The sequence below is a fragment of the Poecilia reticulata genome, linkage group LG5 (genome assembly GCF_000633615.1).
Source record: "Poecilia reticulata strain Guanapo linkage group LG5, Guppy_female_1.0+MT, whole genome shotgun sequence".
In the NCBI taxonomy this organism is placed as follows: domain Eukaryota; kingdom Metazoa; phylum Chordata; class Actinopteri; order Cyprinodontiformes; family Poeciliidae; genus Poecilia; species Poecilia reticulata.
In genome coordinates, this window is record NC_024335.1 from 29,631,166 (window position 1) to 29,658,921 (window position 27,756).

At 41.3% G+C, this 27,756-nt stretch overlaps 1 protein-coding gene across 3 annotated transcripts in view; it reads right to left on the bottom strand.

Annotated features, from left to right (window-relative positions):
* Positions 1-258: 258 nt before the first annotated feature.
* The window catches only part of phf2 (PHD finger protein 2), a 31,626-nt gene continuing 4,128 nt past the window's right edge, over positions 259-27,756 (bottom strand). The window contains exons 2-22 of one of the 3 annotated variants that reach the window (XM_008410377.2): positions 21,385-21,470; positions 21,082-21,196; positions 19,334-19,494; positions 17,919-18,060; positions 17,639-17,825; positions 17,386-17,548; positions 16,505-16,592; positions 15,678-15,784; positions 14,194-14,285; positions 14,020-14,109; positions 12,952-13,278; positions 12,200-12,316; positions 10,294-10,409; positions 9,923-10,101; positions 7,578-7,645; positions 6,651-6,817; positions 3,788-4,083; positions 1,689-1,784; positions 1,505-1,614; positions 1,118-1,433; positions 259-523 (exon numbers count right to left, since the gene is read on the bottom strand). In XM_008410377.2, the coding sequence (XP_008408599.1) occupies positions 399-523; positions 1,118-1,433; positions 1,505-1,614; positions 1,689-1,784; positions 3,788-4,083; positions 6,651-6,817; positions 7,578-7,645; positions 9,923-10,101; positions 10,294-10,409; positions 12,200-12,316; positions 12,952-13,278; positions 14,020-14,109; positions 14,194-14,285; positions 15,678-15,784; positions 16,505-16,592; positions 17,386-17,548; positions 17,639-17,825; positions 17,919-18,060; positions 19,334-19,494; positions 21,082-21,196; positions 21,385-21,470 (3,148 nt within the window). In that variant the 3' untranslated portion in view covers positions 259-398. Of the gene's footprint in view, positions 529-1,117; positions 1,434-1,504; positions 1,615-1,688; positions 1,785-3,787; positions 4,084-6,650; positions 6,821-7,577; positions 7,646-9,922; positions 10,102-10,293; positions 10,410-12,199; positions 12,317-12,951; positions 13,279-14,019; positions 14,110-14,193; positions 14,286-15,677; positions 15,785-16,504; positions 16,593-17,385; positions 17,549-17,638; positions 17,826-17,918; positions 18,061-19,333; positions 19,495-21,081; positions 21,197-21,384; positions 21,471-27,756 lie in introns of all 3 variants that reach the window. The other 2 variants (XM_008410376.2, XM_008410375.2) reach the window with 2 other exon arrangements.

Genomic DNA, 27,756 nt, shown 5'->3' on the forward strand with positions numbered 1-27,756 from the left:
CCAACCCCCCGCATCCCCCAGAAACCCTTCTACCCCGCCGACCCGAAGCACGCATGCAACTCATACACATGCAGGGGATACTTTCGCAAATCTTGGAATGACTGCAACGTACTTCTATTGAGCAACCCCTGATAAAATGACAGCTGTAGTAAAATGAGACATGTTCTCTTAAAAAATATTTATAATAGCTTCTGTACACTTTAATATCTGAAAGTTATAAAGTATAAGTAGAGGCAAAAACCTATCTGAGTGATGTTCTTCTTAGAAATTGAAAAATGCATGATTTTCCTCCGCTCCCGCGTCTTTTCAGTTTGTTTTTGTTTCTTTTTTTCTTAACTCTCCTCTTGTTGGCGTTTTGTTAGCGAGCAGGTTACGAGTCTGGGACGGGGCCCAGTCGGTCAACCGGCCCAGTCTGTCAACGGCCTGCTGCTGCTGCGTGCTACAGGAGGAGCTTTCCATTTCGATGGATCTTTAGGATCTTTCCTAGTCTCTGTTTGGCCGTCGCCATGCCTTTCTTTAGCCGCTTCGCTGTGGAGAGAAGGAGAAACGATGGGAAATGAGTTTGGATCTCCAACAGAATCTTACCAAGTATTTTTAGTCCAGTTTCTAGTGCAAATATCTTAGTGCACTTGAAATAAGAGAAAACTAACTTACAAGTAACTTTTCAACAAGGTTTTAAGTAAATAGTTCCTCAATATTGATGAAAAAAAGTACTAGTTCCATTGGCAGATTAGTTTGTATAACAACATGGGGAAATTGTCTTATAATAAGTGAGATCATCTTGATTTTAGGAGCCAGAACCACCATGGATCGGGTCCGGTTTGAAATCCGCAGCAAACGGAGAATCCAACCTTGACTGAATTCCTCTTCATTTCATTTCTTTTCTGCCTGCAGCTGATAAGATTTTACAATGAACAACTCTGAGTAACTTGCATCTAATTTTCTCTGCACTCATTCGTAGATTATTTACAGATTAATATATTTGCATGTGCATGCTTGTTATTTTATTTATTTATATACAGTAAAAACTGAACATCGCTGTTAGGTATATAAGGTAGATATATATCTATATATGCAGATAATCTGACGCAGGACAGAAAAAGGTTTCGGTGCGGACCTTTGGCGTCTGCGGGGCCCAGTCGGTCCGCCCTGGCGGCGCTGCTGCTGTTGGTGCTCGTGGAGTTGGTGCTGTTGTTGGGAGAGGACACGGACGGCCGCCTCTGGCTGAGGAAGATTCCCGGCGCCATGGGCTGCGGCCCGCCCGGGGACTTGGCGGTGCCGGTGGTGAACTCGTGGTCGGTCAGGCTGCCGTCCTGCGAGTCGGCGTTGTGGTCCGGGGAGCTGCTGTCCTGAGAGTGTTTCGGCTGCTCCTCCACCGCCGCGCTCTTCTTCTTGCTGCTTTTCTTTTTCTTCTTGGTTCTCTGCTGCTCCTCCTGCAGGACACATGACACACGGTTACCGGGGCGACGAGCGTCCGCCTGCTCCGGCGCTCCGGGGTGCCTACCTGGTGAGACAGCTTGGCTGCGGCGGCGGCCAGCCCCGTTTCGATCGAAGCCACGCGGGCTCCTTCTCTCGCCGGTCGCTCGTGCCGAGGAACCGAGGGTCCGACCCGCGCTGCAACCACAGCGCTTTTAGGATTCGGGAGCATGAGTGAGAAGAGTGACTCAGCGCGACGGCGCGGCGCTTACCTGTCGGGCTGTACGGAGTGTCATCGCTGCTTTTCCGCTTTTTGGATCTCGATTTGAAAACGGGATTGTCCTCTTCAGACTCCAACGACGGGTAAACTGAAACCCAAACAGGTCAGCGTGTGACTGGCAGGACAAGCGTGATTCTCTGCTGACGGGACGCCAGCTAAGGTCCGGTCAGTTAATCTTTTAACTAAAAAGTTTACTTTATTTTAAGTTTTCTACACCTCCGTTCTGTTTTTTCTCTACCAATTAGTGCACACAGAACCAACATTACAGACCAGCAACGTAACATTGGTTTGCAACATTACGTTGTTACAGGCCCATGTGATGTTACGTTTGTCAAGACAACAACATCAGCAAACAAAGGAAAAGAAAAAGAAGAACAACAAAAAACAAGACGGTTCCTCGTTCGGTTGTGTTTTCTAACATGGGAGATATTTCCAGCGGTGGCCTGCAGGACAGCTGTTGGCCAGCTGTTGGCCGCTTTCCGCTCTCAGTCAGCTCACGGCACGATCATCCCAATCTAGACTTAAATATCTGATAACTGGTGATCAAGATAAAGAATGGCCTGTTTACAGAGGCAGAGCAGACTGCAGCTCCGGCCCGGCCCCGGGATTACACGGCAGGAATGTTCGTGCTACGAACAACTAATTAGACTCTAATTAGGAGTTCAAAAAGCAAGTAAAACAACAGTTCGCAACGAGTGTTAATGGCTTCTTAACAAGCGCGCTCGGTTCAAACAGCTGCGCTTGGACGGGCTTCACAAAGAAAGCCGGGCGACGCGATGGAGAACATTTGGAAACAACACACAGAAGAATAAACATTAGCTCCCATCATCCACTGCAAATGAAACGTTCTCCGGCTACAAGAGGTAAGAAGTAAAAGAGTCGGGGACCCATTCGTCAGCATCAGCAAAAAAAGAAATAAAAAATTCAACCAGGGAATGTAATTATTTGACCATTTTGCTGTGAAATATCAATTTGACGTCAGAGCTGCTGTCATTCGCTCCACAAACAACACACTGTAAAAACACTAAATCTTACCAAGTCAGTTTTCTCCAGTTGATAGTGCAGATATCTTAGTACACTTGAAATAAGATGAAACTAACAGGTTATTTTTCAGGAAGATATCAGAGTTTGTTTTAAGTCTCTAAGTCTGCGTACACACTGCAGCCTGAAGTGACCCAAGTCCGATTTTTGTCAAATCTTTTTTTTTTTTTGCCGTGGCCGTTTGTACTTCCAAACATATGCGACCTGTATGTGATCTCCAGTGTGAACAGGGCAAACGACCTGAAAGTGTCCTGCATGCGCAGTAAAAGGGAGCAATAACGTCAGTCAGCATTCTCAGTGTTTTGTTAACCGCTATAAAAAGAAGAAGTGCTCAGTGTTTGCAGAAGTAAACATGGATTCTAACAGTGGAGGATCTTATGATTTTGAAGTTGTTGTCCGACCTGAGCAGCTTATTAGCAACTTAACCCCCATTACAGTCAGTCATGATTGTTGGTTTTCTTCCCGTTTGCTCGTATCAGGAAGCAGAATAATGACATTTGTCGAGTATCAGTGATGTTCAGGTCGGATGAATGCGTCCTGGACTTTAGGTCGCATTTGAATCGGACACCCAAGTGGCCTGGGTTGCATTCGCAAAAAAAACTCCAAATCCGACTTGTGTGAGTTGTGTTGTTCAGACTGTCATGAAGAGATCAGATACAGGTTGCATTAAGGCAAAAAAATTGGAATTGGGTCACTTCAGGCTACAGTGTGAACGCAGCCAAATTCCTTAAAATTGATGAAAAAAATTCTAGTTCCATTGACAGATTATTTGACTAAAAAGGTCATTCTTTCAATGTTATAAGTTAGTTTTGTCTCATTTCAAGTGCATTAAAATAGTTGCATTAGAAACTAGACCAAAAATTAGATTTTGTGTTTTTGCAGTGTTTCCTCTCCCTCTACTTCAAACCGTCGTCTCTGGTTTTTCTTCACTCGTGAGAGCAGCGCAGCGCACAGTAGCCAGAGCGGAGTTGATTTTTTTAAAATAAAGCCAACATTTCACCATATTTCAAACTATTTCAGTGAAAAGATGGACATTTTTCTTCTGCTTACCATAGTCTGAATCCTTGAAACACGCATCCATGTGATCCTGCTCGTCGTCGTCGTAGTCCAGGCTCTCGATGCTGCTGCTTTTTCGGGGTTTCTTCGGGAGCCTCTTGGTGGGCCGCTTGCTGTTGCTGCTCCCACCGGCTCCCGCGCCGCTCTTCTTGTACGCCTGCGAGCCGTGTGAGTTGCTCTTCGACTGGCTGTTGCTCCACGGCTGCTCCAGGGTCTCCGAGGAGGACAGGTTGGCCATGGACAGCATGCCCTGGATGGCCTCCTGTGTGCTGGGAGACGCAGGCGGCTGGCTGCAGGGGAATGAGCGCCGAACAGAACAACCCGTTACATGTCAACTGGCATCAAGAAAAATGTCATCTGAAACCAGATGTACACTGTACAAAAAGACAGGCAACCTTCTTTCTTATCGTACATCATAAAATTTGATTAAACTGCCCCCATTTTAGATCTATTACCACGTTTGTTTCTGTTTGTCAAATAGGAGAATAATGAGAGAGAGAGAGAGAGAGAGAGAGAGAGAGAGAGAGAGAGAGAGAGAGAGAGAGAGAGACATGTTTGGTAGATTAAACTGTGATTTGGGTCCAGTGTTGTGGGTTTCCTTTAACAGGCTTGTCACTGTAGTTTGCTGGAATTTTGTCCCATTCCTCCTGATCGGAGTCAGAACTAGCTACTTTCACTCAGTTACATTTATTTGAGTAACTTTATTTGAAAAAAAACACACAAAAAAAACTTTTTGCTTTTACTTGAGTAATTTTATTATGAAGTATTTCTTCTCTTACTTGAGTACAATTTATTTATTCTCTACTCACTGAATGAAAAACAAACATGTTTTAACCAAAAATTCACCAGACACAGACACACGGCACAGCTGCAGTTTTTGTTAAAGTTTCATAAGTTTTATATTGATAGAAACTGATTTAGAAAAAACATAATTCTGCCTGATTTTGTTATTGTTTGTTACTTATATGAATTATTGTCATTTTGGTCCTTAAAATACCATAATATCCACAAAACTTTATATTTTGGTCTGTCTGATGAGGTCATTTTTAAGTATTAAATAATTGATCATTTGAACAGTTACTTGAATAGACTTAATTTTTACTCTTACTTGAAAAATTTCTTAGATGGCTACCTTTTACATTTGCTTGAGTAAAAATATGTTGAAGTAGTGCTAATCTTACTTGAGTACAATTTTTTGGTCCTCTGCCCACCTGTGGTCCCGACGAGGAACCAGAGCAGCACTTTAGGTGTGTAGGCTTCCTCACGCACACACATGCTTGTGTGGCTATCTTTGTGGGGACATTCCATTGACTTCCATTCATTTCTACCCTTACCCTAACCTGGCCGAACAGCTGTACACTAAGACAGAAACATGTAAAAAAATAAAATAACCTACAACCATATAAAACGTACGTGATACGTGTGTTTTACGGTGCCATGCAAGATGGCAGTCTGTCTCTCTTGTTTTGGCAAATAGATTTTTTTCTCATTCTAATGGAACTAGAACAAAAAACCCTTAGTCATAACGGTTACACGTCTTTTTATGCACTGCGTGTAAATATGCGGTTTGAACATGAAGTTGGAATCTGAACATAAACGAAACGGCTTAAGAGGAAAGCCAGTCAGCGACCCACATGACAAATCCACTATCAAACATCCCGATTATACCCGGTAATCGCTTCAGCCCCTGTTCAAAGCACTGAAACTTTCCGAAAAATGAACATATTTCAACAATGTTTTGTTTCTCTCTTTCATTCCTCATTTGTAGCTTTCAGTGTGGTGGAAATAGACCATCAAGAGGTGAAGGGAAACAGCAAACAGAGTGAGGCAGAAGGAAGCGCCTGGAGCCATGGAGGCCTTGATAGATTAGTGTGGGACGGGATGCAAACACTGATTTAACACAAACTGCTGACGGAGTATTTGTAAACCCCCTGTTGCCTTTCAGCTCTGAGAAAAAATGAGAAAACTCAACTTTTTTATTCGATCACAGAGCGGATCGTTTGTTTGTCAGAGACTCGGCCCATTAAAGAGGTCAGAAATTCATTTGCTGAGAAGAAAGCGGGTCTCAGGGGGTCCATTAAGAGATTAATGCCGTGCATGTGATACTGCCCAGGAGAAGGGCGGGGCAAAGGGGGCTTCATGTGAACCTGAGTGAAGCTGCCCCCCAACCCATTCCGCCACCTTCTTGTTGTCAAATATTTGTGCTTCAAAAGGCACAAACATCTTAAAGATATTAATAAATGTTTCCAGAGAAAAATGTTTCTTTGTTGCACAAACGTAGCACAAATGTTTGACATAAAATCTTGTTTGATTTAAGCAAAGATTGGGGGAGGGGGGATTGTTGATCTTTAAACTTTCTTTAATACCTTCAACGCCAAAGTGGCACAAATGAAAATGTTTGCTGCGTAAACGTAGTCGAGTTGATTGACACCAATGTTGTCTGATTTGAAGAAGGTGGGGGAGGAGGCTGGTTGACCTTTCATGACCTCTAGAAACATTTATTGATATCTTTAAAATGACAGCGGCACAAACTTTTGACACCAAATTTGTTTGAAGCTGTGGGAGCATGGAGGAGGGGGGGGGGGATTTCACTAAGGTTAACGAAATTGGTGTCAAACATTTGTGTGGCGTTTGTGCTGTCTTGTGCAGCAAAACTTTTTGTTTGTGCCTCTACAATTTTAAAGATTAATGATAAATGTTTTCAGAGGTCATGAAATGTCACCATATCTTTACGATGATAGCGGACAAACAAAAATCTTTGTTGCACAAACCAGCACAAACGTTTGACACCAATTTTGTTAGATCTGAAGAAGGCGACGGCGCTAGCTTCACTCGGGTTTCATGTGGTCTGTCCTACCTGTTGGTGTTGTAGTCGATCCCGCCCACTTGTTTGCTGGCCTGCAGCAGGTCCAGGATCCCTGCGGCACTTCCGCTCTTCTTCTTCACCTTAGAGTTGCGACTCTTGACCTCAGGCTTGGCCTCCGTGTCTATGTGCAGGGTCTCTTCGTCTGAGGAGTCCACGCTCTGCTGGCGGAGGAAGTGACACAAAGAAGAAACATGTTTACGAGAGAGTTTAACAGGAAGCAGCCCGAGGCAAAAACATGCATTCTGTCTGCCTTTCACAGTAATTGAAGTCTTGTAGGTATCAGAAGAATTGAAGCCAGGGTTTCTGTTTCAGTGAGGTAACTCCGGCTTTTTAAGGACAATCAGCACCAAAACGTCCAGAATCCATGTCCCAACTCAAACGTTCTGAATCAGCCCTAGGATGTCCTTCAACAGATTACTGCTGAGTCCCACTAAAGCGTTAAAGTGGTTTTGCACCCACCAAAGCTTCAGTACCTCTTCTGACATTTGGTCGAAAGCGTCATTCCTGGTGCTGGATGTTCCAGACTGTAAGTCACTCTGGAGTATCAGTTGCACCAGATGATTGCTGATTTGAGCCTTTTAAGGCCAAAAACTGAAATATTCAGACCCCATATAAACCCTGAAAAACCCAGGATGAACTTACATTTTCATCCTGTTCATCCTTTATCTGTTATTCTATCCAGATACAGAGTGAAATATGGGAACATCAGAACTAATTCCTCCATTCAGACCAAACCTACTTCCCCTCAGCGATCCCCACCAAACAGATATTTCACCTTTGAATTGCTCTGGAAGAATTTCTCACACTTTTAATAACATGTTTGCAATCAAGTCACAGATTCTTACATATCAGATGACAGAGATGAGCAGCAGGGGTGTTTTGCAGAAGCAGTTTCAGGTTCTGGTCAGGCATACGTACCTTAGTCACTAAGGGTTGGGACTTTGCCTTTTTGGCTGGCTGAAGGGGTTCTCTGATGTCCGATAAGACTGGGCAAGAAAGAAGAGTTTATTCAGAAATGTCAGAGTAGAACAGGTTCTGATAAACGGTAACACATGTTATTAAACCGTCATAATCAATGCATAACAGACGGGAACGCACTGAAGTCAATGAAGAAAATTTCCACACAGTTTTGTATGAAGTGTCAGAGCACCTTTACTGCACTTTACCTCAATTCCCAGATATTCAAAGGAATTTACGTAATCTGTCTTGAAAGGCCTTTTTACAGTTTAGTGACTCGTGAAATATTATAGCAACCCCTCCTGGTGATTCGTTATTGTTTCTGTCAGCATCATAACACCCATATTCTGCTCAGTGATGAAATCATTAACAAATAGTCCTTTTGCCGATAGTGGTCCTATGTTGAGCAGAGGCAGTTTAAGTGGCTTGCGGGCAGATAGTTCATGAATTTGAGGTTGGCTTTAGACAGGAGATGAATCCGAGGTTTGATTTCTGATCACTGAATTTCTTGTTTTACTGTTTCTTGTTGGTTTTTTGTTGGTGATCCAAACAGGTACTGTCCCATATCGTACTGCTGGAGGAAGGCAGGTGTAGAGCTAAAGTCTGGACCCTGGTCTTAGACCTCTGTTACGCAGAGTGGTGGGTGCTCTGGGAAATCAGAGTCAGGTGGTTTTGATGAAGTTTTGAGCACTAAGGAGAAAAGTAGCAAGCAGAACTCGGTTGTTCATTTTATCCATGAAACACGTTTTTTTTGGGTCGTTAAGGAGAGAAGTACGTAGAGAAAACTGACGATCCATTTCCTCACAAAAGATAAGAAACGTCAGTTCAGGTGACAAAATTTCTGACGAGCCGCCTTGCGTTGATGAGACGAGGCCTCCGATAAAGAATCTTGGCTCTCATTGGGTGCTGAAGGGAGTTGGACGATTTGAGGCCTCAGCAGCTTTGTTTCCAGACATATCAGTATGTTTGGGGACAGTGTGTGTCTGCTGAATTTGTGCTTGTCCTTCTACAATCTGTGCTGGGACAGGGATCTTGTTGTTTGCATTGTCCTGTGGTTGAGATCTTACTGATAATCAAGTCCAGAGTGCGTCCTCTGGACTTGATTACGGTCCTGCTGTTGAATCTTTCCAGCAATGTTGGAAAGTCTTTTCCCTGCTTAACATCGTTCCTGCTAGAAGAGTATTCTTTAAAAAGCCATTTTTACTGGTGAGCAGTCTGCTGTCATTCTCTGCTCCACATCAAGAACTGGTCCACTGACAAAAACGTTTGTTTTCAGCTTTTCAATTGTGCTCATATGATGTTGGAAGTCATTTTTCAGAATTTGTCATTTCTGTTTGGCCAGATGATTAGCTCCAGTGTGTATGATTAGACTAGAATAACATTTCTTCTTTTCCATTTCATAACATTCCCCGAAAATATATGAACGTATGAACCATAAAACATTCTAAGAACTGGTCATATGAGCAGACAGGAGTTTAACTGAGGATAATGGATGATGGGCTAAAACTGGTTCAAGAAAAGCTTTTAAACGTTCACTCACTTTCTGCTTTAACTAGAGTTGGATAGTACATAGTTACATTTAATAGATTACATTTACTTGAGTAACTTTTTTGGAAAAAAAAATAAAAATGAAGGTACTGTTAAGAGTATTTTTACTACGCTGTACTTTTTACTTTTACTTGAAGTATTTCTGCTCTTACTTGAGTAAAATGTCTGGATTCTCTACCCACTAAATGAAGAACAAAAATATTTTAACCAACAATTCATCAGACATAGACACACACCTGATGTTTTTTTTTTATCAAAAGAAACTGATTTAGAAAAATGTTTTGTTGCCTTTTTAAAAAAATTTCTTTTACTGATATGAATTGTCATTTTTATTTCTTAAAATACCCAAATTTCCACTTAACTTTATATTTTGGTCCATCTGATTATGGCATTAAAAAAAACCCTAAATGGTTGATAATTTGATCAGTTACTCTTACCAAATACTTTTTACTATTTGGTAAAAAAGTACTTTTTTTACTCTTACTTGAGTCATTTCTTGGATGGCTACTTTTTACTTTTACTTGAGTGAAAACATGTTGAAGTAGTTCTACTCTTACTTGAGTACAATCTTTGGGAGCTCCTCAAAGCCACCTCTGGCTTTGACTAAGCAATGTCAAGCTGCAGTCAAAGGAACTTTAACTTGCATCAAATTAAGTTTAAGGTACTTAAAGCTGATGCTGTGAAGTGCATTTGTACCCACTATGGTTATTGGCTTAAACAAAAGTGAAACACTACACGCTTAATCTGAAAACACTCACAGGAAAGATCTCTCTTAACGGTGTTCTTTTTCCGCCTGATGGGGAACTCATCTATCTTCAGCTCGCCCTCATCCGAGACGTACTCGTACTCATCTCTCACTGGCTTGGTTTTGTCCTCTTTTAGGTTTTGTAACGATCCGAAAATACTTGAGTTGGTCTGAGGTTTCAGCGTCTTGGAGCTGGAACAGAAACCGCAGGAGAATAAGCTGAGCGAGGCACTGACAGTGAGAAACCCTCCAGTTAGCTTTAATGGATATCGTGCTGATTGCCACATAGCTCCATAATCACCATAATAGACCACATCAGAAGGCCTGACTCTTCAAGCCTAACATAAAGTATTTATTTGGCAGTGGAGGCAACGCCATACGTACCTGGCTAGTTTCCTGTGAGACATAGTAAAGCTGAATCTGTCTTTATTGCCTGACAGCGGTATTCTGTCAAACTTGCACTCCTCCTCCATTTTCAGCAAGGAATCCGGCTTACTGTTCTGTAATGGTCCAATCAAAGTAATACTTAGGGAAGCAGAAGTAATGCAAGTGTACGGTATCAAGTGATAAGACATTCACAGAACGTAACAGCACCAAGTCATTACAGGAACAGCAGTCCAATAAGCTGGGAGGTTTTCTTTACACATTTAAAACAAATTTTAAATCAGAAAATAGTGACCGTTTTAAAAAGTAAGGTAGGGTGCAGCGATTTATGGACGTTGATTTTGGAAGATTGGTGACCGATGCTTAAACGTGAAGCCGATCTTATCTACCTCAGCAAAGGTCTAAAGATCAGCCACTGTCCTCTTCTACTCTCCTGTAAAAGAGGTTTGACTGTTAGCCCCGCCCACCAGGTCATGTCTGCATGTTTGCAGTTAACAACAGTCACCCCACTGTTGCCAACTCGGCAACGTTTTAGCTATATTTAGCAACAATTCGGACAAAAAAAAAAAAATTGGTATCGGCCAAAATAGGAATAGGCAGGTCAGGATTTTTAAAAATTGGTAATCAGCGATCGGCCAGAAAACTGCAATCAGTGCACCGCTACTACTGAGGTATCAGAACTACTTTCAATTCAATTTTATTCAGTTCAAAAATTCAGTTTCACAAAGTTAATTTTCCAAGAAAAAAAATTTTATGTAACGCATTCAATTTGAGAAAACAAATATCCTTTATTACTCCACAGTGGGGAAATTTCTGAAAGTCAAGAGATGAGCAGAATGTCATGTAGGTGAAAAAAAACAGAAACACGAACCAGAACATGGGAGATTATTCCCATCGTTACCATCCCAATATGAAAAGTCCGTGTTTTCTGATATTTTGCTCTCCCTATTCAGGCTGAGATGGTTATTAGGATCAACTGTCTAATTGTCAGTGAAAACAAGCTAACCGCTAACGGTCAGAGTGCTAATGTTCCCAGATGATACATTCAGAACCTTCTGACCTGCTTTGTGCCAATCCAGATGTAGAATGGCAAATCCAAAATGGCAGCCATAAAAAGCTGAGCAGACTCTGTAATCAAGCATCCGCCACCGAGTGTTTAAAACATTAAACATTTCTGCTTCTTTAATTAAAGGCGTGTGACAGCATTGTGTATGCTGAGATTGTAATTCAGGATGCCTTTCTTTCTAATCAGCCCTAACATTCTGGAGACAATTAATAGCTAGCACAAGACGTACACAGGGGCTGTGTCTTTGTTTCTTTGACTTTTTTTTTTTTAACGCGAGTTAAAAGGAAAAGGGTTCTGCAGTAACCTTGGTGAAGACCTAGCGATGATCTCCTCTCCATCTGTAAATGCTTGGCCTGATGCGAAGCAGCGGAGCGGCTAGTGGAGAGGCTGCGAACATTCCTCAGCAGTCTGGCATTACATTTTCCGTGAAACCGAAGCTCTCTAATGTCTTCTGTTTGACGAAATTATACTTTTGTTCCCCCCAAAAAGCTTCCTCCAATTATTCAGCGATGATCACACAACACTTTTTTTTTTTCCATGTGTAAGCACTTAAATGGAAGGTGTTTGGATGTGGACATGGCTTAATTCCATTAAGTAAACTCCGAGAGGGCGGATGATGGACTGCAGAGATGAAATGTAAGACTTGGCTGTATCATCGTTGTTAATTCCTGCTTTGAAGTTTGCAAATTGCTTTTAGATGATTCAGGGTTTTTTCTTTTTTTTTGTCAGTTCATCCTATCGGCTTGCGACTTTTTGGACAAACGTTTGGTTCAGCTTAGAACGAACGGAGATGCTTTTTTACGTTGGCATGGGAAAAGCAGAAATGATAACAAAACATACCTTGTACTTCCATTTGGCTTCCGTCTTGTTTTTGTTTTGTTCTCTGATTTCGAACTTGTCCATGTTGTTCTGCTTTGACGTTTCCTTCTCGGACACACTCAGGACATTTTTAACAACCTGGGAGTTTAAAGCAGAGACACAAAGTTTAACAAAAGTCTCTGCCTTTGGGCAGAGAGCCGGGGTCTCAAACTCATTTTTATATTGGGCCATATCAAAAATCTGAATGTTCTTACAGGGATGGTTGTGCCAGAATGTACTGATAAAACCCATTAATCTGTTAAAATATTAACAAATAGTTGTATTCAGGAATGCTTAAACAAAGCATTCCAGGTTCTTAAATTTAGGTTTGTTTAGACCAGGGGTGTCCAAAGTGCAGCCGATGACCCACACTTTTTAGATATTGCCTGTTTTCTTTAATTAAGGCAATGGTCCGACGCCCTTTTTAGGTTTTGGATATTTAATGATATACATGTTTCATAAAATTTTATTGTTGAGCAGGTAAAACTAAAATATTTTTTGTTGTTGTTTTTGCCAGTTTTGGCCACTTGGGGGGGGAAAAGTTTGGACACCACTGGTTTAGGTTGGAGCTTGAATTTGGAAAAGCAGTTGCAGAGATAGGTCTTCCTGTTACTTCCTGTTAATGCCTGGTATACAGAAGCTCTCTCGGTTTATCGGGGGGGGGGGGGGGGGGGGGGTTATGGCAACAAAGTATCTAAATGCAATCACATTTTTTTTACTCTAAATGTGCTCACCTTTGGCTTCTTTTGCTGGTCCATTTGACTCAAGATCTCCTTGGCGTGAGACTCGAGGGCGGCAAAGCTGGAAGGCTTTGGAGGCGGCGACAGCTCCTTTATCTTTTTCACTTTCTTCTTCTCCCCGTCTTTGACCTTCGAGGGTTTCGGGGCCTTCGGCGCCTTTGGAGGCTTCTGGGATTTGGGGGCTTTTTTCTTGGGTTTTTCTCTGCTGGGAGACGGGATGGTTGCCGGGGAAACGGGCTCGTCGGGCTCGGAGTGGGTAAATGCTGGTTCCTCCACGGGTGCCTTGATGCTCGGCTCGCTTTTAATGGCTTTTGTTGCGTTCTGGGAGAGAGAGTAGAGATACTAAGAGAACTTTGCTGAAGTCAGCAACAACATCTCAGACGTGTTCATCTTACAATCCTTTCGGTTGATGAACACGTCTTTCAGAACAACACAAACTGGGATTAAACATTATTTTTATAGTATTTGTTGACTCAAAGATATTTACGTTTGTCTCAATGAATGAATTAATCTCATGATATATTAAAATGAATTCAATAATTTTCATTTCTTATTCAAGTCTTCAGTCTGGTGCTTTGGTCTCGACCAGCTCTTATTTTGAAGGACAGTTTTGTTCCCAGAGACTTCACAATTCATTTTATATGTTGTTTTGTTTCTTTATTTTGGACAATTAAAATGTCTTCCAGTTGCAGTTTTTAAATGTTCATTAGAATGTAAAGTTTATTGCTCTCTGAGAACGTGTTCCTGCGTTATATTACCTGAAAATGGTCTCCAAACAACAATATTATTCTTTATAAATTCTGGTACAATTTGTCATCCGGCAAAATTTGATACTAAGACCGGCCTAGCGATGTTGCTAAGCAGCAGCAGCCTTTTTCACCACAGGACTTCACAGAAGTAACGTTATAATGTTTGATTTTGATGTGTTAAAGGAGTTTGAGAAGAATGTTTCAGTTTCCTCACTAAAGCCTTGTGTTGCATGCGAAATGAGGCAGAGCGCAGCTAAAGTAAAGACTTCAAATCTTCCCTGATGTCACTCTCTCTCTATAAAGTCAAAGTTACCTCTGACAGCCTGATCTCTTTGGCGAGGTCCTTGATGAGCTGGGAAGGTTTCATGTTCTCTGGTAGCTCATCTTCGTGTTCCAGGAGAGCCTGTTACGAGCAGAAACAAGCAGAGTTGCGGTGACGTGGGAACGCCGGGAACGCCACAAGAGGCCGATGTTTCACTCTCCATACCTGCTTTTTAGTCCACGCTCTGAAGGCTCCGTTGATGATTTTGGCACCATGTATCAGGTACGGAGCTGGCTGCTTATTGGCTTTGTGTAAACCTGTAGATTAAGAACATCATGGTGGGTATGAGGGACTGATACACCAAGTATGTCCCGGAGGACCGAATGCTGCAGATAGAAACTTATTTTATTTTACCAGATGAATGATAAACCCAAACATAACAGATTGTTTATTGTTGATTGGATCAAATAGGATGCACTTTACTTGGAATCTGTCTGTGTGATTAGACTGAATTAACTTTTTTGTAATGTTGTATAGAGCCATGAGAAAGAAAGAAAGCCATCGAGTAACAGAACTTGAACCTCAGAAGATCTATGCAGCACCATCACATTGACTGTAAAGCTATGTTCCAACTGCACTTTAATGCTCGATTCCGATTTTTTTGTGAAATAGGATTTTTTTTTTGGTGCTTCCAGTATATGCGACTTGTATGTGATGTCCAGTGTGAACTGTAAAACAACCTGAAAGTGTAACACACTTTCAGGTAGAGGGCGCAATAACATCACACGTAGAGAGCGTGCTCAACGGTTTGCCAACCACCACAAAGATGGAGCTAATGATTGGGGCGCATCAATTTATCGACACCCGTTTCCTTAATTTTGCAAGATTGGTGATCTACCAGTACTTACATATGAAGCCGATCTTATCCTCCGATTGCATCTACCTCAGCAAAGATCTAAAAATCATCCATTGCCCTCTTCTGCTCTTCCATGAGAGAAGTTAGACCTTCAGCCCCGTGCATGTTTGCACATTTGCAGCATATTTGCAGCTAACTTTTTTGCTATATTTAGTGACATTTAAGACAAAAAAAAAATGGTTTTGGCCAAAATCGGAATCGGCAGGTCAGGCTTTTTAAAGACTGGTGATCGGCCAAAAACTGCAATCAGTGCATCCCTAATTCAAACTTCTCCAGAGGTTTCTCTGTGGCGAAAAAGCTAACCCCATGAGGCTAAAATGAATGACGGTGTGCTAACAGCACAGCTTTGTGGGGTAAAAGTGTCGTGCAGGACCCAGAGAAGCAGCGGAGCTTCGATAAACAGGAAGTCATTACCCCGACAAGGCTGCAAGCATAAACAGTTGGTCCAGGCCAGCTGAGGGGAGCTGGAACACTGGCTTGCAATGAAGCAAGCCATTCTAACAGGGGCCAGGCCTTTTGAAGCTAATCATCTGCTCTCTCTCCCATCCACCGATTTAATGACTGAAACAATATTAGAGCATCCAGCTCGTCATCTGCACAGCAGACACAACGCCATGCTCTGAAAGAAAAACAAAAAGAGCCAAAGAGCCTTTTCCTGACTGTTTGCGTTTTTCTCTGCTTCATGCATTCTTTTGGAAACTTCAAGAGAAAAGAAGCTTTTCTACGAACATGGCCACAAGCTGCTGTAAAAAAAACAAAAAAAAACTACTTCCTGCAGTGATCAAGAGCTCACCTTTGAACCGCTCCAATAAGTGGCGCCCCACATACCAGCACGCCGTCTCAAAGTTGGGGAACGGGGTGAGAGTCTTGACCTTCAACCTCTTCTCGACTTCATACGCTCTGAGGAGAGTAAAGCATGTCTTAACTAAACACCACGCAGGTTATATGCATTAAGCAACAACAACTGCGGGAGGCCAAAGGGAAACTACCAAATGGGGGTAATGCAAAGATGTCTTTTTTTTTTACTCGTGGAAATGATTGTGATGTGGGCTAGTTTCTGGTGCAAACAACTCAGGCAAAACTAACTTATAAGTAACTTTTCAGCAGGATATAGGAGCTTGTTTTAAGTACATAATTCCTTAATATTGATGAAAAAGTGAAAAAAATTACACTGGCAGATTATTTCACTTACAACAAGAAATTTTTCCCATGTTAGATGGAGAAAGAAAATAATCAAACACTTTCTTGGAGGTTCTATGAGGGGGTTATGATTTCTTTAGGGGGTGCAACAGCACCCTCTAGTGCCTCCGTGGCGTCACCACAGGACAGCTGTCAGCTAATCTAAACAAATGCAGCAGTAAGGAGGGAGATATGAAGAGTTCTTGTGTTTTAATCTGACATCAGAATTTTGGGACTATCTACAGGCCGTGTCTTCAGTTCCTCATGAACATGAAGCTGTAATGACACATTGTTCACACTTTTACTGTCAAGAGAGTCAAAAAGCAATTCCACCTCCTTGGCTCTAGAGTCGTCTCAGACCAAACAAACAAATGTTGGCCTTGTTCATAAGCTTTATGTCATGTCTGTGTTGAGCGTGCGGCGTAAGACAGAACGCCAAACCTCATCTGCATCTCCACACTCAGGTTGTGGACGAAGTGTCCGGAGAAAGCCAGGCAGTCGACTGGAGTCAGCACCGCATTGATCCATCCTGAAGAAACGACACAATCAATCAGACATTTCTAAAGACTGAGCCCGGTACCGGTGATGAGAACAAAAGAATACGCCTGCTTGGATTTAATTTACTGTCAAATAGTCAAAGAATGAATCTTTTGGGGATGTACAATATTGGATTTTTGATCGATATCCGATATGCCAATATATTAAAACTCATTTGGCCAATGACCTTTAACCAATGCTGATATTTTTTCCCAGACCTACTTACTGAAACTATATGGCTTTCTCTACTGTGGAATTAAAATACTGAATTATCTTTGTCAATTTAACCTGATGCAAATGCAAAAGCTAAAAAGGAGGCTGAAAATGATGTAACACTTTGAACTTACATTATGTTTAATGTCAAATTTATTCATGACATCTGCTCTCTCTGAGACAATGACATCACTCAAACAGTGCAAATTTGTAAATCTTCACAAAAACTAAACTCAAGCTGTTCACAAGCAACAAGTGAAAAGCACATCAGTCATGCATTAATACTTATGATGCACGACGTTCTGCTGTGCTGCAGACATCCTGTCACTGATTTGTCATACAAGAACAATGCCTTTTATATCGGTGAATTATTTTGACAGAATGGCTGATATCCGATATAGTTTACAGCTAATATCAGGCGATACCGATAATCTCGTGCACCCCTGGAATCTTCTTGAGCATATTTCATGATTCTGAAGCAAGTTTTTAGAAGGGGTTTCAGCACATGTGCTATTAAAGTTACTCCACACCAGTTCTTCTCACTTCCTGAGCGGAGTGAGATGGACTCTGACCTGACGGGACGAACAGCGTCTGTCCTTGCTTCAGGGTGCATTTGTAACACTTGTCCACCTGGTCGGCGAAGAACATCTCTCCGTGATTGGACGACGACCTCCAGCGCTCGTACAGAGACAGGTTGGCCGAGGTGGGCTTGATGAGGAAGAAGATCTTCTCTCCCTGCGGACATGAGTACGTTTTCAGCATCATGGGCTGTGGTTGCACTGAGGAAGGGTTGAGTGACCGCTCCACGGCCCGACCGCCACCCACCTTCAGGACGTGGTACCACACCGAGGCTCCGCCACATTCGATGTGGAAGTCGGTGTAGCTGTCTTTGACGCAGATGAGGCAGTATTTGGTGACCTTCGGCTTCCCGAGCAGGGCGTCGTCAGGCCAGTAGTTTTCTACCCAGGACAGCCGCCGTACAATCTGCGGGCTCTCCACTACGGAGCTCATTCTGGGTGGAGAGGGGGAGGGAAAAAATGGCTTTCAATTTGGAAGACAACGTTTCCTGTTTTCAAACGTCTCAGTCGAGACAGCGAGCCGTTACCTGGTGTCTGAGAACTCGAGGTTGATGACGTTCAAAACCTTCTTCCTGTTTGTGCTGTAGTAATAGTCAACAAACTCTTTGAGCTTCATCTGGCTGTCGGTCTGTTTGGTGACGTCCACCACGTCCACGGGGACGTCTGGACCTGAGACAGCAGGACAGGACGCGATAAAACACAGAACCTTCAGATGAGGTCAACATGTCATGAAGTCAGTGTAGCCGAACGCATCTCTGTCGGGATTCTGTCACTACCACCCAAACAAATGCTCCCCCTGTTGGAGAACACATGACACTGCATGCAGGTCAGATTCCCAGCTCCGTGTTTGGAACTTTTGCTTTCCTTCATTGGTTTTATCCATACTCCTGCTGCTCTGTAAACAATTCAACTTTATATAGTTTCCAAAAGCAAGCAAAAAAAAAACTAACGTTTCATTTGACAGTTCAGCAGAATGAACACATACGAATAAGTCATTCAGATAACTATTGTTGTTATAGATACATCTGAATCAGCAGAATAAAATTCTGCTTTAAAGTTAAATGAATAATGTTATAATTACTCATGCACCTCTATGGCATAATTCTATCATTAAATATTGTTACAGTTATTTAAAATAAAAATGTAACTCTTACATGAACTCCAGAGGCACATGGAGTTTATGTGCCTCTGGACACATGAACTTAATTTAATTTGTCCTGTTAAATTAATTGTATGTGTCATGTGAAACATGTTGCTAATAAGACAGCAGAATTTCACTAAGTTGTTTCAAATTATGTCAACAGGTGGTGGTAGCCATGTTTGGAACTAAACATGAGGAAATAATAAATAAATAAATAAAATAATAATAATAATAGAAATCCATACATTTACAGCCAGAGAGTCACATACACTGCACTAAAAGGAAAGAATCAACTTTTTATATCTATTTTTAGGTTGTATAATAAAGAAGGACAGAAAAATTTTCTTCTATGGGATGTCAATATTTGTGGAAAATTATATAATAAAGTACATGATTTCCAACCTTATGAAATGAAAAAATGGATCTAAAATAGTATTATTGGTACTTTTAGTATCATTCTGAGCATTCAATGTAATTATTTAATATATAAAAAAGCAACTAGAAATCAAAAATGTGCATTTGCTGTTAAATCCAGATTTAAAAACAGTGGCTTATTCTTTATCATATTTAGCTGATGTTATTATCATGGAAGGTCTAAAGAGCCACATTGGCCCCAGAGCCGCAGCGTGAAGAGCCCTGGTTTAAAGTAAGTACATATTAAAATTGAACAGATTATGTGTTGTACCATCTTAATGGTAAAATATTGAGTTCCTATCAGGTGCTTTTACATTTCCTCACAGGCCAGTGGCGGTGCTGGCGCTACCGGGGACCTTTAGTTAGGCTGTTGGAATTTCTTCCTACCAACGTATTTCTCCACATCGCTGATGTAAAAGGTTGGGGGAGGCATGGACATGCCCAGACCGTCCTTCTTTTGAACCAGGATGGGTTCGTTGAAGCCGTTCTCCTCCAGGTAGTCCAGGGTCAGCTGACTGCTGCTCAGTTTCACCACGATGTCGTCAGCACTGGAAGAGAGAGGAGCTTGGTTTTACTGTGACCAGCTGGACCCAGATTGGCACCATAACAACGCCACAGCAGGGCCTGAAGGGTGGACCACAGCACCCCCATGTGGAGGCAGCTGGAAGTGGTGAGACACATGCTGAAAAATGACCATCTATCCATATCCATTAATTCATCCTTGTGTGGTTTCTCCATGCAGATATCTCTACAACAACAACAGATATCTCCAATTGTTCTGTCTGCAGAAGTTCTTCAGAGAACAACCAGCATCATGGAGACCCATGAACCCAGACCAAGGACTGCAGGATCGTTCCCACCAGTCTTGTTCAGTCCTCTTCACTAGTTTGTTTGTCTGGAAGGTCCGGTTCATTTGGGGAGGTGTGAATGTGTAATCAAAATCTGATTTGTATATAAAAAAAAAACTCTTGTCTGCCTAAACTCTTTGGTCTCAGTTTGGATGAAGCAAACTGTGGTGTGGTTCGAATGCATATGTGAACGCCAAGCGGACCGGAGACCGCTCCAAAAGCAAAACGCAAACTACAGTGCCAGGGCATTGTGGGTAAAATACAACCAAAACAAACAAGCTAGTCTGGCACTAGCTGAACAAATGGCTCTTGGTCTTCAGCCAACAACAAAAGAGACATTCTTCAACCTAAAATCTAGGTCATATAAAAAATCTTAATGTTCTTAAAGGGCCAGTTGTGCTAGAAAGTATTAATAAAACCCCTTAAACTGTTAAAATATCAATAAGTAGCTGTTTGTTTCAGCAATCAGTAGTTGTTTCTTAAACTTAAATAATACTGAACATTTTTTCACCCTGGTCAATCCATCCAGGATTTCATGATTTATTTTGGTGGGGGTTTTTTTTACTATCAAAATCACAAATTTTGTGATTCTAATTTACAAATATTTGTAAGAAAGTTTTACTATATTTGCGCTAATGTGTGACATTACATGCAACTTTTTATTTAAAAACAGTCACGGACTATAACTTGACTATAACTTGGCTGAGGCAACAGCCACTTAAATCCAATGTTTATGTCAAATTTGGAGAAACATTTTCAGTAAAAAATCCTTTTAAAAATGTGGGAATTTGTTGATTTTGCGGATTTGTGAAAAACTGGAGGGATTTATTGATGTAATTTGGAGTTTAAAAAGCTACAGCGTTCCAGATTTGGCTCCCGGGCCCCCGGTGTTTTACACATGTGCTGTAGATGTTCAAAGTTGGTGAAGTGGAACCCCAAATGACCTGCAGTCCTTGCGGCTCTACAGGTGGGTTCTACTGACCCAGCAGGCCTGGATACACACTGACCGTCCCACCTGTCAGACTTTCATTTGTAAGATCCATTAAAGTTTCAAAGTATGAAAACATCTGCAGGGAACTACGTATGATGGTTGTGCTCATTAGGAACCCGCTTCCCCCAAATAGCAACCCTCAACTCAGTGTGATATACAGCTTCACGCTAGCATTTCCAGTGAGGTTTTCTTGAAATTCGCCACCAAACATCAAAAACAGTCGTTCAGTGTTAAGGTGGAGCGAACATTGAGTGACCTGTTCTCGAAACCAATCAACGGGACGGAGAGGTTTTCACCTGGGGAACGTTCGACTGCGCAGCTCCTTGATGAAAACCTGGCTGCCGTTCTGAACCGCCCGGATGTCTGTGCTTTGCCCCGTGTCGTGTTTGCTCCAGTTCTTTTTCTTTTTCACTGAAAAGTCAGAAGCAAGAAGAAATAATAAAGACTGCACGATGTGTATACATTTAAAAAAGCATTTTCTCATTTTTAGTCTTAAAACGTCGAGTCAATAAACGCCTGTCTTATTAAAAGTTTAAAGCCATTAAAACGGAGGCCCACAGTGCCACCCAGTGGCCTACCGAATCAGTGCTGTTACTCACATGTGGATTTGCCGTGGGTCTTCTCACAGTTTGGGCAGTGATAGATGTCGATGTCCGGAGCATCGTCTTCATCCACCCCAACACAGCTGAAAGCAGAACGGCGGCATGGCTTATTGTCAACAAACACAGACGACAGCAGAGACACTCTGACCTCTGCCATGTGTGTTGTAGCTTCCAGTTGGTGGAACAAGCAGGACATGTTGAGTTACAGCAGCAGCAGCAGAAAATAACAGCGATAGGTCCAAGTATTAGACAGCAGGGCTCTTGTTTGTTGAAGATGTAATGGCTGCCGTGTCGTCATGGCCCTGGATATTCACTGGAGGTGGTACAAACTCCAAATAAAAACAAACAACCCCCCGCCCCCCAATCAAAACCGGGGAAGCACAGCACCAACCTTTTTTACTACTCCTTCTCAACTGACATAATCTAAATGTTCTCTCCACTAGAGGGCGCTGATGAGCGGCAGCAGATTCACATAGTTACCAAACTCAACTAGTCACATAACAGATGTGGGCAGAGTGCCCATAAATTGTACTCAAGTAAGAATAGCACTACTTCAGAGTATTTTACTCAAGTAAAAGTAAAAAGCAGCCATCCAAATAATAAAAAGTTATTTGATAACAAGAACTGAGTAACTGATCAAATTATGAATCATTTAATATTTAAAAATTACATCATCACATGGACCAAAACATTAAGTGGAAATTTTGGAATTTTAAGTACAAAAATGACAATAATTCACATGAATAACAAAAAATAACAAAATCAGGCTTTTTTTTTTCCAAATCAGTTTTTTTTTCTCCAATAGAAAACTTATGGAACTTTAACAAAAACTGCAGCTGTGTTCACCAGACACTTTCTGTGTCTGGTGAATTTTTGGTTAAAACATGTTTGTTTTTCATTCAGTGAGTAGAGCATCCAGAAATTTTACTCAAGTAGGAGTAGAAATACTTCATAATAAAACATCAAATGTACAGCGCAGTAAAAACACTCCCAAAAATTATTATTTTTTAATTACTCAAGTAAATGTAATTGAGTAAATGTAACTGGTTACTACACAAATCTGCAGGGTTGAAGTTCTTCTGGACGAAGCAGCTCAAACTGGACCAGTCGGTCAGAGTGCTAACAGCGGCTAACTGAACGATGTTTTCTGTCCGGCTTGATTTAAACTGATGGAGTCGATGAAAAGAGCAGCGCATCTGACCACCATCCTGGACTGACCTCATTTCCCCCAAGGTCACGGTGAGAAGACTTCTTCCAACCACAGGTCAGGAAACTCTTCCTGATCCCAACCTCACTGAAAGTCACTTCAAACCATTCTAATCTACCTTTCAGGGTGTCAGAGTAAATAATACCCCACTACCTGTCATCCAATGTATGGAAACTTATCAACTTTCAATTATTACTGATTATTTGCGTGAATAATTGACGTATTAATCATGCTGTTTATGTTGAAGTTGTCTCCACAAATCCTGAAAACGTTTGTTTTGTAGACCTTAGCTCACTCGTTCTGTTTCTTCCAATAATTTGACTGTTGTTAATGGAGCATGGAGGATTCTACGCAGCCAGCAGGAGAAAAGTGTCATCTGACAGATTATTAGGTAATCCAGAAACTAACTGAGTTTATTACCACAGCTGATTTAAAGTGAAGTCATTCCTTCAGGCGCTCCTCTGCTTCTCTTTCTGCCGGCGCCACCATACTGCATGTCAGAGACTCTAAGCAGATTTTACCACTTGTTCATCTCATCGGCCGAACAAAAGAGTTTTCTATAAATTGGGCAAAGGAAAAATAAATTTTTCAGAGACGGACTGATCACGTTCAGCTCTTAATCACACGTGTTAGAGTTAGGAATTAAACTCCAGGAAACAGAATCAAACACACTCAAATTTCTTGTCACAATTTTTTGGTTGTTGTTGTTTCTTGGAAGTGTGTGTGTGTGTGTGTGGGGGGACGAAAAAGTCAAACTTTTACTGATATGGACCTCATTATTTAATTTTCCTTTGGCATCAATAAACTACTTTTAGAATTTGATTTAAGTATGAATCAGTTTGATAACTCTGCACCAGTACAGCACACTGAATCACACCGACAGCTTCACAAGCTCGGTCAAACACGTAAAAACTATTTTCATTTGCTCAGTCAGTGCAATTAGGAGTAGAACAGCCAACGTACAATAAACAATAAAGAAACTGAAACTGACAAATATTGTTTGACAAATGCTTCCAAAGAATTTCTCTGTAGAGAATTTTTTGTAAGTTTGCAGACGGTGATGCAGTGAGGTTTTCAGGCCACGGACTTCCCATTAGAGAGGCACCAATCTGATAATAATATACTTTTTCAGTAGCTATCCGATATTTTAAAAATTCCAGATCGGTTACCAGTGACAACCTGCCTGATGCATAAGGACAGACCTGTTGAATCTTTTGCTATTCTTTGTGCTTTATTATTTATCCCACGTTATATTTAGAATTCTTAATTGCACTTTCTGAGCGATTGGAAAAAATTTATTTGCACATGTTTGCCCAAGGTAATCAAGCTATTGTTTATGCTGAAAGAACACAAACGAAATTTTCCAGCAAAATACATTTGTAGCAAACAATCTGCTAGTGGGGTGCGAAGTACGACCCAATCAGACGCCTGTAAACACACAGAGATCCTCTCAGACAGCGGCAAAGGCCAGAATCTCAACATAAACTTCATATTCTCTGTTTTAAAACAACTATGAAAACATGTTTCTCTGTCCGAGGAGTGAAAATGTGAAACAATCTCAGCGGAAGTCCAAACATAACTCAGTTTAAAAAGTTTAGATATTTCACTGGAACTATATTTAGCTCAGACTCTTGACTTATTTAGAGGCCATGTGTTTTGTAATGTATTTTTTAAATGCATGTATTTGAACACTAACATATCTTTGTCTCTACTCTCTCAGCTATTCCTCAATCTGCGTCCTGCAAACGCACCGGAGGACGGACACAACGGACAGGATTACTACCCAGCTTTAAAATCGAATTGTTACAGAATGTTTCCAGTAGTGATGTGCTGATTCTGAAATATCAAGACCTTTATGCTTTACGATCAATTCTCAAATCCAAGTATCAACACTTTCAACACTTAATGTAGCCGAACAAGAGCACGTTAGAAAGTGACTAAATTATTGAGATCTTGCCTAAATGACACAGGGTTGATGGGGAACTACTTTTTCTTCCGCCTGGTAAAAGTGTAGTACATAAGGACATAATGTCAGTTCTTAAAAATTACACAAGGATTTATATCAGTAGGGTTATTACTTTACTAATTTTTCTCTTTTTTTTGAGTTTGCAACAACATTTTCACATATGTTGCAAAAATCTTGTCTGATTTTTGCTGTAGTTAAAATAGCAGCTTCAGGAAATGGCCCTGCTATCTCAATGTACTAGACTAAAATGAATAAATTAGAGTGAAGACTTGTGCTCTTCTTAGGAAGCTATGACTTGAAATAATTTTTTTTTTCTTTAGATATAAAAGGCAAGTTAAATGTTTTAGCACAAAGTATCGGATCGGATCGATATCGCTGATACCAAGGTTAATTTTTCTCAGTATTGGATCGGAAAGGAAATTGATGGACTCGAACGACACTAGTTTCTGGTGTTTTGTGGTCAACAAGCCTGACGCCTGTAAGCATGTTGACCAAAGCTGACTGGTCGCACAAAGGGAAGTCTGAACAACGCAGGAGTCACACCGTCTCTGGTCTAACAGCGACGACACGAACAAACTCAAAGACTTAATAGAAATCAGACATGATGACTTCGAGACGTGATGTTTTAGTGCATGCCTGAAGGAAATGCAAAGCTCTCCGTCCTGTTGGCAACAAGTCGTTTCGCGCCATCCTGCACCTCGAAACTTGACCGAGACAACATGAGGAAAGGAAGGAAGGAGAGGAGGCTGGAATCAGGCGGCCTCCTCCACGCATGACCTCATCCAAATAAAACAAGAAAACCAGACGCTCGCTACATCATCATAAAGAGAGCGTTACCACATCTCAACGTAATAAAAAAAACATTCACAGATCCCTGCTAGCACCAATTTGTTTTCCACTGAGCTGGGTTACCACTACTCCCTTCACTCTGTCCTGGTGAACCGGCTGTCTGCTGACGGACATTTTCCTGCCTTTCTTTTCCCGCAGCACCTTTAACAAACGAACATAGCAAACCATTTCTTTTGAAAGGGAGTTGATCTGCAACACCAAAAGTCAGTGGCAGACAACAGAGGCGACATTCTTTCACCAGCATCAGACGTCTTCCTGTGTTTGTGGCTGAAGTCAAAGGCGGTAATCATTCTGTCTTGTGTCCAGGGTTTGTAAATATGATATTACACTTTAAAAAAAAAAAAAAAAGAAGAAACAAACTACTCACAAAAATGACCTACAATATCTGTCCAAGAACCACATCATTACCAGACCTATAATAAATCAAAAGACAGAAAAAAAAAAAAGATGAATGGAGGGACCGAAGAAGCGAAGTGACTTTTTGTGTTGGTTTAGTTTAGTGTTTCTAGTAGGTGAACTCTTCCCAAATCAGGCAAATGTTCCTTTATGCGCTGCTTTACAGCCTGTCTTCACTCACAGGCAGCTGACACATTAGAAAACCGAGCCAGCATCTCAGTTACAAGCTTATTTACTAATTACTAGGATAATGATAAGCTGCCTCCAGCTACGGATTTATTTCGCTTCTGTTCTATATAAAATACCAACAGAAACGTTCACGCTTTGGACCGTTTAATTTTTCAGTCTCCGTGCAGCGAAACCCACATGTCCTTAGAGGAACTTGAAGTCCTGGAAGCCGGGACACTCTGAGGTCCAGTTGTAGCTCAGAGCGTCACAGTCTGACCTCAGACTATCTGAGAAGATTCCTAAACTGTTTTTAATATTTGCCTTCTATAAATAAAAACCCCTCAATATCTCTAACCATTAGCTGAGGCATCCTTAACTTGAACCTAGATAAACAATTGATTAGAATAAGGAGTCAATACGTCAGACCACGCCCACTTTATGTCTGGCTGGATCGGCAGCAGACTGAACTTTTACAGCACAGAGGAACCGCTTCAAACTCTGTTCATGTTCGCATGTTTCTTATCTAAAGTAGATACACAGAAAATAAGCCTTCCAGGTGGAAAGCAGGTTGCAGTACTTGGCAGGAACACAGGGACAAACAAGCAAGACATGCAGGGCCGACACAAAGCTATATGGGGGCCTTGGGCAGAATTTGATTTAGGGGCCCCACTTCCCGCTAAGAACATCAGCGATTAGGTGGAATCTCCCAGATTCCACTAAATCTCAGCCATTTTAATTGGCCGAGCTTCAAAGTGACCAATAATTATTGTAGTTTGCTGAGGTATATTTGTGAACAAACTAAGCTTAAACACAAAGATTAAACTCATAGAATTAGATTTGCACTTTTACAAAGTAAAATTGTCAACTTCTTTCGATCTTAAAGTTACATGTTAAACAATTTAAAATACTTCAATGTATCCATACTGAAACCATTAAATCAAGTTTAACAGCACTGACAGTGACAATAAACAACTGTTAAAATTCTAGATCGATGGTCTGTGTTTTTAAATCTACATTTTAACGCAGCATGCTAATGTGCTAATGGTTGAGCCAAACTGATTAAATCAGTTCTCGTGATGAAAATTGCGCCGTTTTGTTTCCGGCCTCATGTGATCTGACACACTGGCTAACTTTTCGCACCCCCCTCTCCATACTATTATGTTATTGGTCTGAATTTCATTGGTGTGTTTATTTATGTGGAAAACCTCATTACTCAACTTCCATGAGCTGCTGTTCAGACTGACAGTGGCATGCTGGGCCGACCGCGTAGGGCCCTTTAACATGGTGTGGCCCCCCGTTCTTACCACCAGGTTTAATGACACTCACAGCAGGAAAGCTTATAGTTCAATTATGAATGCTGTTAATTATAATGAAATATACTTTTGAATCAGATTTCTTTTTAAGTGATCAACAAGTTAGAGCAGGGGTGTCGAACTCGTTTTTATTTTGAGCCATATCAAAAATCTGGATGTTCTTAAAGGGCCGGTTGAGCCAGAATGTACTGACAAAACCCTTAAACTGCTAAAATATCGACATATAGTTGTTTGTTTCAACATTCAGTGTTTCTTAAAATGAAATATTATTGGACATCTTTTCACACTGATCAGTCCATCCAGGATTTTGTGATTGTTTTTGTGTTGTTGTTTTTTGCAATCAAAATTACTGATTTTGTGGCGCTAATTTAGAAACATCCATCCATCCATCCATCCATCCATCCATCCATCCTTCCTTCCTTCCTTCCTTCCTTCCTTCCTTCCTTCCTTCCTTCCTTCCTTCCTTCCTT